We start from the raw sequence: 12,361 nt of genomic DNA, 5'->3' as shown, positions 1-12,361 counted from the left end.
GCACCTCCTCGCTCTCACCTGGTTAACTAAGTATGTCAGGTGGTCCAGTGGAATGATTAGCTGCTCAGATCATCTAGTGGCCGGTGGAGTGGCGTACTCATTTTGGGAGGGTTGTGCCCCCGTAAGTTCCACTCCAGGTAGTTGCGATGCACCGAGCTCATTGCTATGTCCGAAGATGTAGGAGTACCCAGGGACCTGACTACCATCCCTAGTGAGCAACTCCATGTAGCTACCATGCACCTCTATGTCCTAGAGATCATCGATCTCTGCACATGAAACACCAAAAAAATATGTTAGCACTGATAAAACGTGATATACGTAACAATTTGTTATACATTAAGAGAGTGTCATATCTAAGTCGGGGATGCGAGAACTCAAAGGACCTAGATTTATGGAGGAAGGGTTTGTGAACCCAGTGCTGGTGTAGAAGTGGTCACCAACATCGGTGAAGGCTGGCCTAGATGCTGTGAAGCTGTAGCAGGGATCACCAGTGCCAGAGAATGAAAGCCGAGGCCACGTGCCATTGTAGTGGGGGTCACTAGCCCGGTAAAGGACTGCCTTGCCATAGTAGGGGCAGAAGAGAAAGTCGGGGTTGAATATGCCCTCAACGGCTCAGCGGTGAAGGTCAAACGTACCAATGGGTGCAGCGGTTTGGTGAACATGATGGACGGGCATGCCAGGAGAGGAGCCAATGCTCATGGTCCCGTCACAATGTTCGAGGATGAACTACAGCTGAGCTCACGGGAGACCTTGTTCACCTGCCAGATAATACGGCCTAACACCGCGCTCACCTTGCCCCTAGGGACCATGAGTCCACTGTCGATTTGTACCTATGTCGCCTGTGCCTCGACCTCAACCTGGCACAATATGTCCCTCTACAGAGAAAAGTTTAATTTGATTACACGATTTTTTTTGTACCAGCAATTATAGTAAATGAGGAGTCATGTGGTGTTATTCGTACCTCAAGCGAATACGCCTAGTCCCTGTGTGTTAGGTACGTGTCACGCTTGTCCGGCATATGCTACTAAAGCTCAACCGGTGTGTACGTGACCTGGATCCATGTCCGAGGCACAAACTAGGAGAGGAAGTCCGCGTATGCCTCCTCAGAGTGAAGCTAATCCTCATCTATGATGTGCTCGATAGCTTGATGCCATTCGCCAACCCACCTCTGGACACGAGATAGAAACGCGCTTTTGGAATGCACCCCCTTGCGCGTCAACCTGCAAAAACATATGGACATGAAAAAGGGTGCAACAACGTCTCGTATGCAAATGTAATTACAATGTTGCGCATTTGTGTATGTTGATAGGCACTGTCCTAGTCAGTTGTAGCGGGAACACCTGGAACTTCCTGAACTACCGCATCACGCGATGTGGTGAGTACTCCTCGATGTAGATGTCATAGACGAGGGCACATCATGTGATCCAGTACTCCTGGTTCAGTAAGCAGAGCGTCAAAAATTCAAGCGGAGCACGTCAAAGTACCTCATCCTCCATGTACGGCCTCCAGTGGACGTCATTCAGTATTAGCTCATCAAACTGGTGAATGAAATCCAGGTACATGTGGTGTGTCTACATGCTGGACCAACTCGGTCATGTAACCAAAATAAGTTAGAGAACAAAAAAGTAAGTAATGAACATATACATACACAAATATCATAGCATTTACCCTACATCTACATTACAACAACCTCATGGTCGGGCCATTGACGTTGTCCGTTGGGAACTGGTACGCACTATAGTCGACAATGGGCCTGCCAATGGTGATGCGCTCATACAACCACATCTGAAGTAACAAGGGACACACGGTAAGGATCGCGTTATTGTCGATCTTCGTGCATGCATCACACAGACCTTGGTACATCGTAGCTAGCACAACAGAAGTTCAGCTGTATTGCGGGACCTCCCCCGGGTCAGGGTCCGCAACCTCTCTGGTGTAGGGGATCATACTCCTTGAGATCGTGTTGTTGTGGGTCTCGGTGAACATGACCCTCCGAACAACCACATGAGGTATGCCTCCAAGTGACGAGAGACGTTCTCATCGCCTGCCAATGGGTGGATGTTTCCAACCTGTTAAAAAAGGAACAACTACAAATATATTCATCCATTAGTAACGTAAAGGAGATGACAAAATAGTACAAGACATATGTACCACAAACTGAAAAATAAAGGCTTTCATCGAACCGTGCTTCTCGGTCCCTAGAAAAGCCTTGAACGGGGCTAGGTCGTCCCTCCATTCAATGGCAGAGATGCATCCGAGCAGCTCATCGCTCCAGCCCACGCCCACGTCTCTAGCCCCAACAATGGCACCAATATAAGGCGGGCCCATCAGGAGTGAGACATTCCAAAGCGTGGGCGCCATCTCACCACACAGGAGGTGCAACGTGTGCATCTTGAGATGCCACCTATTGACAAGGGCCGCAAGCAAGGCCCGATCGTAGCTGAACCATGTGGCCGCCTCCGAGCCCCCCAACAATGCGCCCACCTCTACCAGCCGACACAACAGAAGTAGCCCAGCAAAACACAACCTGCAAAGATAATACAGTTAGCGTTGAATACCGATAACAAATTGTATAAAATCTTTAATTGAAATTGTACAAACCTCGAGGTCCAGTGATCAATCGTCAAGAGCTTATCTAGCACATGGGGTTGTAGTACCGGGAGCTCCTCAGCCTACATGGCGATGCGGTACGAGTGGTGCCTAATGTTGAGCTAAGGGTCAAGCAGCTCCGGCTGTGCCATACATGCATGTTCACAAGTTTTTTATAGTTTTATAAGAAAAAAAACTCAAAGTAAGAAGTAAGCGTCTAACATATAACATGACATAATAGATTGTTCAAAGCGTACACAAATACGTTAACGAATCACAACTTAGCACGTTACAACCTCAAATATAGTGACAGTCTCACTACTATAACAGTAAACTACAATGTTGTGCACATGAATATCCATCACACCACGAATTACAACATTAATCGAACTCAATGAGTCGACGAAGCCGACGATCAACGACTATGAGAATGTCACCCATATGCAGCAGAGTCGAAAGGATCTGCTTCAGCGGGATTCACACTTGGGACGCCAACGGTGCATTTCTTGTAAGTGTGCCCTGTTCCATTGCACTTGCTGCACCATTTCAAACGATGTCTGGCTTCTGCTTCGTCCATGTCATTACACAACCTCGTAGTCCTATGCTGTCTCTTCTTCTGCTTCATCTTGTCGTGATCAGGGATGAAAACACAATTGGGCCTAGGTTCTTTCGCAAAAGAACCATAAATCCCAAAACCATAGACCTCATGGTTCCAGGTGTCGAATATAGCTTCCTTTTTTAAGTAGTCAGAGACGTACCTCTGAGTCTTCATCTCCATCACAACATACGTGGCAATCACATATGAGCATGGCTTCTATAGTAGCATCGGCTTGTAGCAGGTGCAAACGCACATGTTATCGAAGATGGTCCACTCATGGATAACTCTCTCATGCTTGCCCCCCTTCTTCCTTTGTCCCTGCATAGAATTCCGTATATGTGTTGTGCAATTTTCATAATCTTCACTTAGTGCATCTTTACCTTCTCCGTCTTGTCTTCCATGTACTTAGTCATCTTTGTCTCATAAATCAGATGAGCATTATTTAGCGTCGTGTATATTATTGCACAACACTCATTGTAATATTTGCACGTCCCTTGAAGTATGGACTCTATAATCCTCACTAGCAGCAACTCCCTCACACCTTGCATCACCCAATTGCAAACCTATGCTAAATTTGTAGTCATAATACCATACTTAGCCTTGTTTGTGTCGTAGAGCAGAGCTTACTTCTCCTTTAGCTTATTCTCAATCAACTCGCTAAATAACCTAGTAGATGATCTGGTCCTCCATATTATGCCAGCTTCATTGTTCATTGGTAGGGACTCAAGAGGCACTGTTTCTTCCTCTGTTCCCCTCATGGGCTTCTTTGCACGCTCTTGTGTTTGCTTCTTCATCAGTTCATCCAGTGTCTTCCAAAGAGCATCCAACTTTCATTGCTAGTTCTGACCACCTACTATACAGATCTGGCCACACAGGTCTTATCACACCATTGTTTATTCTATTCAACAGATCCAAAATTGCCGTGAGCATCCCAGCATGCTGGTCATGTATAAGGCACACGTTCAACCGAGCACCAACAATTATCATCCTAACATGGTACATGAACCAATACTAACTGCTAATGTTCTCACTCTCCACAAATGCAAATGCATCCATCAACCCTAATAGCAGTCAAGATCTAGAATAACCTAGTAGATGATAAGAAAAGTATCGTCGATGTAGAGGATAGAAGGACAACGTTCAAAAGCTTTTACACATGGTCCTAATGCAAAGAAGCATCACTTTAGGATATACTTGTCAGGTTTGGACAACAATGGATACTTGTCAATGTCGTAATATATCCCGGGTTCCTTCGATGTCTGCAATAAGTATGAAAGATTGTCATATGATGCTTCGTAAGTCCTGAACCTCATCTTGATTGCCTTCCTCTTCACCTTACATGGCTTGTTGTAGCTGACAGTGTACTTGTACTATTCTTAATTTGCCTAATTATGGACCATGTAGTTTAGGTTATTCACAATCTGGGCGTATATCACATTGGCGTTGAATGCTGAGGTGATGTTCTTGTGGCTGGGCTCAAGTTCTTCCATCGTGCAAGTGTAGTTCACCACAATCTTCCCTTGAAGCCATACATCTGCCACATGCAACCCTCCTTCACGCACTTCACAACATATTCCTTCTTTCTTGACTTGATAGCATAAAACTGTTGTCAAAATATTGTCACCCATTGAGTCACAGCATCTTTCATAGCTTGATTGGTTGGGTACCTAGCACCCTTGGTCACCTCATTATGTGTATACTCCCAGAACACCTGATTCCTCTCGTTCACCATAAGGTTATTAAAAGTTAGGATTGTTCCAATCCGCTGGAACAGGAGCGTTGTCCTCACCATTTGACATGTCATGCTTAGGAGATTCGCCAGCCTCAAGATCATCCCACTCCATCTGTTCAATTAGAGAAGGGATTTGTTCCCCTCCATCTGCCTCACTGGTCGATTCAGTCGGATAATCCGATGAATGTGGACCATCCGGATCGACATCCTCATCACACTCTTTGGCATCACCCTCCTCCACGTACCGCCCACCCTGTATCTCCCTAACTTGCTCCTTATTCTTCTATTGCGCAAGTAATATAGGAGGCCAACCTCTATGCACAACATCATGCATGTATCTCCTCCAGACTTGATCTAGACTTGATCTTCCCTAAGTGGGTACACCTCACAGTACACACCATCTCTTAAACGTTTGTTTATAATGCTAATAGTCATATCTTGAACCTTGGGGTCTATTTTGAAACCTCGCATCAACCAAATGTATAAATGTCCGACACTTTTATGCCTAGGCCTGGAGATACCCTTATCTATTGCCTGAAATACAGACAGAGCCCTTCCGAACCATATAATATTTCATTGTCACCATAAAAAATCTTTAACTGCCACTGATATGATATAAACATGATCTAATTGCTAAACTATGTATAACCCTAATTCTAAACCTAGATCTGCATTCTGACCTAAGTCTAGTGGCTATCTACAGGGTTTCTAAACAAAATCCTAGATAGAGCCTATAACATATGTCAAAACTTAGCACTAGTGACTATCCTACCGGATTTGTATAAAAAATAAAAAAAAGACATACATTTTTCCTCCAGTAAGGTTTCGTCGTAAAATTTCTCCTCCCTCCCCTGTCATCTCCTCTCCTCCCTCCCTCTCGGCTCGGCTGAGTGGAAATGACAGTGTTGATGTTAGCTGGGGGCATCGCGCCGCATTTTATACCCAAAATGCCTCGCTCGAACAGCGGGTGACACCTTTTAGGTGAGCTCGCCCGGCATCACAGCGACGAAGATCTCGTCCATTCAGCGAGCGAGGGCGAGACCTCATTGAAATGCATTTACTATGCTTTGATCACTAAGACCCACAACAAGACCTTACTCTTATCCGATGAACAAGTGACGATAGCATATTCTTACAAATGTTCTAGACGGCATGCAATTTTGTAAATATTAAATATATATAATTCGTAAAATAACAGTTCTGGGCCTTCTGGCCCAGTATCTGATCAGCCGATTGATTCGTTCTAATCAAGGCCCACAAAATTGTTCTGGCTCAAATCCAAACAAATGAGTGGAGCGACTGCTGTTCTTCTAGTGCTTTCGCAGAAAAACCCATTTCGTACGTAGATACCAGGGTAACGCACGCCATGAGCCGGCGCGCGCCAAAACGAGCGGGCAACGTGCCACGACCCACCCGCCACGTGTAGGCAGCGTCTCCAGACTTTGGCCGCCGCGACACCCCCTGTCTCAGCCACACAAACCGTCACCGGATCCCCGCACCAAGTAAAAGATCTATGCCCGCGGTTAGCTATAAGCATTTTCTTTTTACAAGCCACTATAGGGCAAGTACGGAGCAGTGGATACGTGACAGACACCCAGAGCTGTTTATCCATGCTGCTTCGGGTGAAGATCGTTAGCGTCCACTCGGCGGTGCTTCTCGGCCACGATCATGGCGCATGCGCGGCAGCGCCTCGGGTTCTCGGCGGAGACCGGCGGCGGGGACGGAGACCCAGTGGCACTGCCAGGCGCCAGAGGGGCGTTACGGTAGCGATGGCGCTGAAGGAGGAGCCGGAGAGTAGCCGCAGCGGCTTCGCCGGCGGAGGTCCGAGCTGGGACCCCGGGCTGGAGATCCAAGTCCCCTTCGAGCAAAGACCAGTAATTGAGTTGTCTAGTTACGACCAACCTTGTTTCGAATTTCATAGAAAATTAGGCGTACACGAAGCCTCCTTATGCTTATCAGATAGTTGGTGCTGCATATTGCCGCTGATGTTGATTTCACCATTTCTGTAGGTGAATGAGTACTCTGCTCTCAAGGATAGCATCTTGTACTCCTGGGCGGAGCTGAGCCCAGGGTCGTTCTTCCTGCGGCTGGGCAGCCTGTGGCTGGTGACGTTCACTGTACTCGCGGCCCCAATTGCAGCCGCAAGCTTCAATCCTGGAAAGGTATGCAAATTTCTTCTATCTTCTCTGAAAACGTGTGATTGCTGTTCAGAACATGCAAATGGAAATGGTGTGTCAGTTTGTATGCGTCCTTGTAATTATATTCGCCGTTTCACCATCCATGTAATTCTATCCAAACTATGCAGGATCCACTCAAGTTTGTGCTGGCAGCTGGGATTGGAACTCTGCTCCTGGTGTCATTGGTGGTTCTCAGGATCTATCTGGTAAGTGCATCGAAAAAAAAATGGAAAATGATGCATCTGGCAAGATCAGCAAATGATGTTACAGGACCTAGAAAGACTGCTTGCATACAATGAAATGATCAAGAAATTTGGATATCTTTCCAGATGGATCGGTTCTGAAGTGTGCTAATCCTTCTGATACAAATGCGTGCAGGGCTGGAGTTATGTTGGTGATAGGCTGTTGTCAGCAGTTGTACCCTATGAAGAAACCGGATGGTACGACGGCCAGATGTGGGTAAAGCCACCAGAGGTAAATATGATTCTTAGACCAAGATAGTTAACAAAAATGTACTTAAAGTTTCAAACACAACTCCATTTAGAGGGCCCTTGATTCAAAATATATGCTTTGTGATGACATATTGTTATCCAATCATCTTTTGTCAATGAAAAGACACTTGAGATGCCACACGTTGCTGTACAAATATGATTGAATCATTATATTCTTAGATGGTTTAGGTGCAATTAGACTTCCTGATTGAAAATTCTTGAAAGAGCCGGAGCAGGGTCTTACCATGACAGAAAAAAACCCCAAGTTGTGTAGTGTCATTTTCCCCTTCACACAAGAGTGTACACCCCTGCAATGAAATGCTCGAGTTCACAACAGTTTTACATGTCTGCATTTCCATTTTGCTGCAGGTATTGGCTCGTGACAGGCTCTTGGGATCTTACAAGGTAAAATGACATTTTGGCAGGATTATTTTTTCTACGACTCTGCCTAATTGCAAACATAGTCTCCAACACTAGACAAGAGTAGCGTTGCTCTCTCTTACTGAATTTATTGTGCAGGTAAAGCCGGTGATTAACATGCTGAAGCAGACGCTGGTGAGCACCGGCGCGCTGCTCGTCGGGGCCGTGTCGCTCTTCGCGTTCGCCGCGCCCGTCGAGGACTTCCTCCACTCCTTGAACCAACCGACCTCCGCTGCGTCCAAACCGAGCTTGAGGTGCAAATTCATGTGGATTCCTATCACGCAGTACCTGAACAACTTACAATTTGTCTGCATGCTTGCATCGCTTGGCGCAGGAGGGAGGAGCTGCTGCGGTTACCTGTGGAGGTGATTCAAGACGACGACCTCGCCGCGGCCGCAGCGGAGGCTGCCGACGGACGGCCGGTCTACTGCAGGGACCGTTACTACCGGGCACTCGCCGGCGGCCAGTACTGCAAGTGGGACGACCTGCTGAACTGATAACCAGTACAATACTGTTCTGATATATGCGCCGTTTGCCACGTTGGTATGCGAAAAGACAAAATGTATTTATCAGAATGCAAATTTTGTGACGATCTTGCTGGATGTGTAATAGATAGCTCGATCCCCACTGTCCATCAGGTCACTTACTGTCAAATTTTCCCTAGTAGAAGGCGTATAATCACATTTCACAAACTAGATTAACTAGCTGATTTGTTTGCGGCTAGGTTTCGAAATAGAGCACTTTTACAGTGCTCCATAGTCCATACTACTCATGGGTGGGCAGGAAGTATACATGAAATTAAATCTGGCCGTTCATGCCCTAGGGTATTTAAGCAATTGTAATGTTACTATAGAATTTTATGGAATTTGCCCTCTTATACTAATCTGAGTAGAAATTAGTTTCCTTCTCTACTAATAAAGGCGCGTAGTTCCAGATGAGCCTTGTTTTATAGAATGAAAGAAAGGAGTCTAGTTGTCGATGGCAATCGGCGCAAGGTGTTGTAGCATGAAAACAAATGAAAAAACGTTCTTTCGAGGGTGCACAGTTGCGATTTTAAAGAGCACACGCTCGTAACATATCCTTAAGTATCTGATTTATTCTTTCTGTGTGCCCATCCATTTGTGGGTGATATGCCGAGCTAAAACTCAACCTCGTGTCCAACGATTCATGATGTTTCTGCCAAAACCTTGAGGTAAACTGGGTCCCTCAATCCGGTACTATTCTCTTCAAAACTCTATGTAAACACACGATCCTGGATATATATAGCTTTGCTAACTTATCCCCTTTATAGGTTGTTTTAACCGGAATGAAATGAGCTACCTTCGTGAGATGATCCACTATGACCCATATTGAATCATAGCTTGATTGGGTACGAGGTAAACCAACTATAAAATCTATCCCAATTTCTTCCCATTTCCATTCTGGTATCTTCAAAGGCTGTAGCAATCCTGCTGGTTTCTGATGTTCTGCTTTCAGACGCTGACATACATCATACACTGCCATGTACTCGGCTATTTCTTGCTTCATACCAGGCCACCAATAGCGATCCTTCAAATCCTGATACATCTTGGTACTGCCTGGGTGAATAGAATAAATTGACTCATGAGCTTCTCTTAAAATTATCTCCTTAATCTCCTTATGGTCTGGTACACAGATGCACTTGCCAAACCATACCATTCCTTTCTCGTCTTTTGAGAACTTTGGAGCTTTGCCTGCTTTAATATTCTCTTTGATCTCCTTAATATTTTCATCTTTTGCCTGTCCCTTCCGGATATCCTCATACAAAGTAGGTTCCACTTTCATGGTTACTACCTCTAAATCCGCGAAAAAACCTAGGTTAAGTCATCGGAATTCTTCACACAAAGTCGGTTGAGCTTCTTGAAACATAGCCATAGTAGTAGTGTATACTTTACGACTTAACGCGTCTGCGACTACATTTGCTTTTCCCGGGTGATAATGGATTCCTACATCGTAATCCTTGATTAATTCTAGCCATCTATGTTGCCTCAAGTTAAGATCCGTCTGGGTGAACATATACTTCAAGCTCTTATGATCCGTGTATATTTCACATCTTTTCCCAAGAAGATAATGTCTCCATATCTTCAAAGCATGTACCACTACTGCTAACTCCAGGTCATGAGTTGGATAATTCTTCTCATGAGTTCTTAACTGTCCCGATGCGTATGCTGCCACTTGTCCTTCTTACATGAAAACACATCCAAGACCTTGTCGAAATGCATCGCAGTATATATCGAAATTCTTCTGGATATCCAGCAACACTAGCACTGGGGCTGTAGTTAAGTTCTTCTTTAGCTCATTGAAACTCACTTCACAAGCGCTTGTCCATTCGTACCTCTTTTCCTTCTTTAGCAACTCTGTGAGTGGCTTGGCTATCTTCGAGAATCATTCTATGAAACGACGGTAATAGCCTGCTAAACCAAGAAAACTTCTCACTTCTTTAACGTTGGTAGGTGATTTCCAATTCAACACATCCGTTAACCCAAACTCATACTTACTTGGGTCTACAGTAACTCCTCCGACAGATAGAATATGTCCAAGAAATGGCACCTCCGTTAACCCAAACTCATACTTACTAAGCTTAGCATACAGTTGATGTTCTCTAAGTTTTCCTAGAACTTATCTTAGGTGCTCCTCATGTTCTTCTCCACTCTTAGAGTAAACCAGTATGTCATCAATGAAGACTACCATGAACTTATCCAGATACTCCATGAAAACTTTATTCATGAGGTACATGACGTAAGCCGGGGCATTAGTTAATCCGAATGACATGACTATAAACTCATACAATCCGTATCGGGTGATGAATGTTGTCTTGGGTATATCTGACTTCCGAATCTTTAGTTGATGGTATCCTGACCTTAAGTCTATCTCCGAAAACACTCGAGCTCCGGTAAGTTGGTCGAACAGATCTTTGATTCTAGGTAAAGGATACTTATTCTTTTTGGTGACCTCATTGAGTGCTCGGTAGTCTATGCACATTCTTTTACTTCCATCTCTTTTTTTTTTGCACAAAGAGCACAGGTGCTCCCCAAGGCAAGGTACTAGGGCGAACATAACCCTTTTCTAACAACTCTTGCATTTGCTTCTTTAGTTTGGCTAGGTCGTTAGCGGGCATCTTATAGGGTCTCTTAGCTATAGGCGCAATTCCAGGCACAAGATCAATTACAAACTCAATGTCTCGGTCAGGTGGCATACCTGGCAATTCATTTGGAAACACGTTTGGAAACTCACAGACTATCCGTATCTGGTCCACTGTCGATCCTTCAAGATGGTTCAACTTGCATTGCTCTACTGACGATGTGTCTACCACGAACTGTACCTTGATGCCTTCTCCGTTTTCCAAGGTGACTGCCCTTCTAGCACACTCTATCACTCCTTTGAACATTACTGACCAATCCATTCCCAGGATCACTTCGATCCCATCTGATTCTAGGATGAGATTGGCTAGGAACTCTACCCCCCTTAATTTAAGGTTTAACTTAAGGCAGAGCAGACTAGCTCTCATTTCTCCACCAAGTGAGCTAATTAGCATCGTATGTTTCAAGGTTGTTATTGGTGAACTATGCTTGGCTACATACTTGGATGTAATGAACGAATGCGAGGCTCCAGAATCAAACAAAATGGATGCAGGGGCGGAGTTGACAAAGAACATACCGAGTACGACATCAGGTGCACCCTGAGCTTCTTCTGCGGAGATGTGGTACACGTGTCCCTTCACATGATTCTGCTGGGCTCTGTTAGGTGGTGCAGGTGTCTTGTACTGATTGCGGTCCTTTTTTTAAGAACGAGGCCGCTAAGGTCAATTATATACCCAGCAGCAGCGCGGGATCAAAGGGCCACCTTGCCAACGAATTTAAGGCCTTAGGAAAATCCCATTCCTTGAAAGCCTGTGGATACTAGAGCCAGTGAAACAGACCAAGCAGATCTCATCCTGCAGAAGACTCAGAGCGGAGTCAAGACCGGGCTCCCTAATAGGATGTTTAACCGATCGGTTCTGAGTTGGAGTAGGTGTCTTCGTTGGTGTGTTCAAGTTGAATGGAATCAGTGATTGGTTCCGCCTCCTCTTAGGACACTAATTGGCATAGTGTCCAATCTTATGACAGTTGAAGCATGCACGTCCAGTTGGAGCTTGTGGATTAGGGTTCTTGGCCAGGATTGGTGTGTTGTAGTTGGCGTTGGAGCGAGGCTGCTAGCTCCCTTGATGAGGTTTTGCTACTTGAGGTCTAAATTGAGTGGATAATTGCTGTTGTCCCTGGGGTGGCATGGTGTGTGGGCGAGAGTTACTGCCTGAGTGTTGTCCTTGTGAGACCATTCTTCTCTTGTGATCTTCACC

The 12,361-nt window shown here is 45.3% G+C and overlaps 1 protein-coding gene across 1 annotated transcript; it reads left to right on the top strand.

The window, feature by feature from the left end:
• The first annotated feature begins 6,446 nt into the window (after positions 1 to 6,446).
• On the top strand, positions 6,447 to 8,639 carry LOC133915912 (protein CONSERVED IN THE GREEN LINEAGE AND DIATOMS 27, chloroplastic). Its single transcript, XM_062359306.1, has 7 exons — positions 6,447 to 6,793; positions 6,929 to 7,081; positions 7,225 to 7,302; positions 7,475 to 7,570; positions 7,957 to 7,992; positions 8,107 to 8,261; positions 8,342 to 8,639. The coding sequence occupies exons 1-7, from the start codon at positions 6,530 to 6,532 to the stop codon at positions 8,502 to 8,504; spliced, it is 945 nt and encodes a 314-aa protein (XP_062215290.1). The 5' UTR covers positions 6,447 to 6,529; the 3' UTR covers positions 8,505 to 8,639.
• Positions 8,640 to 12,361: the final 3,722 nt, after the last annotated feature.

This window comes from Phragmites australis, chromosome 4 (genome assembly GCF_958298935.1).
Source record: "Phragmites australis chromosome 4, lpPhrAust1.1, whole genome shotgun sequence".
Taxonomy (NCBI): Eukaryota; Viridiplantae; Streptophyta; class Magnoliopsida; order Poales; family Poaceae; genus Phragmites; species Phragmites australis.
The sequence above is the reverse complement of the archived record's forward strand: the minus strand, read 5'-3'. Positions and strand labels throughout refer to the sequence as shown.

What these genes read in the sequence shown, in the direction of transcription:
- LOC133915912 (XM_062359306.1), top strand. Translation starts at nt 6,530, where the DNA reads ATGCTGCTTCGGGTGAAGATCGTTAGCGTCCACTCGGCGGTGCTTCTC. An exon ending in CAAGCTTCAATCCTGGAAAG is followed by an intron (nt 7,082 to 7,224) that starts GTATGCAAATTT and finishes CAAACTATGCAG; the next exon opens with GATCCACTCAAGTTTGTGCT. An exon ending in TGTGGGTAAAGCCACCAGAG is followed by an intron (nt 7,571 to 7,956) that starts GTAAATATGATT and finishes ATTTTGCTGCAG; the next exon opens with GTATTGGCTCGTGACAGGCT.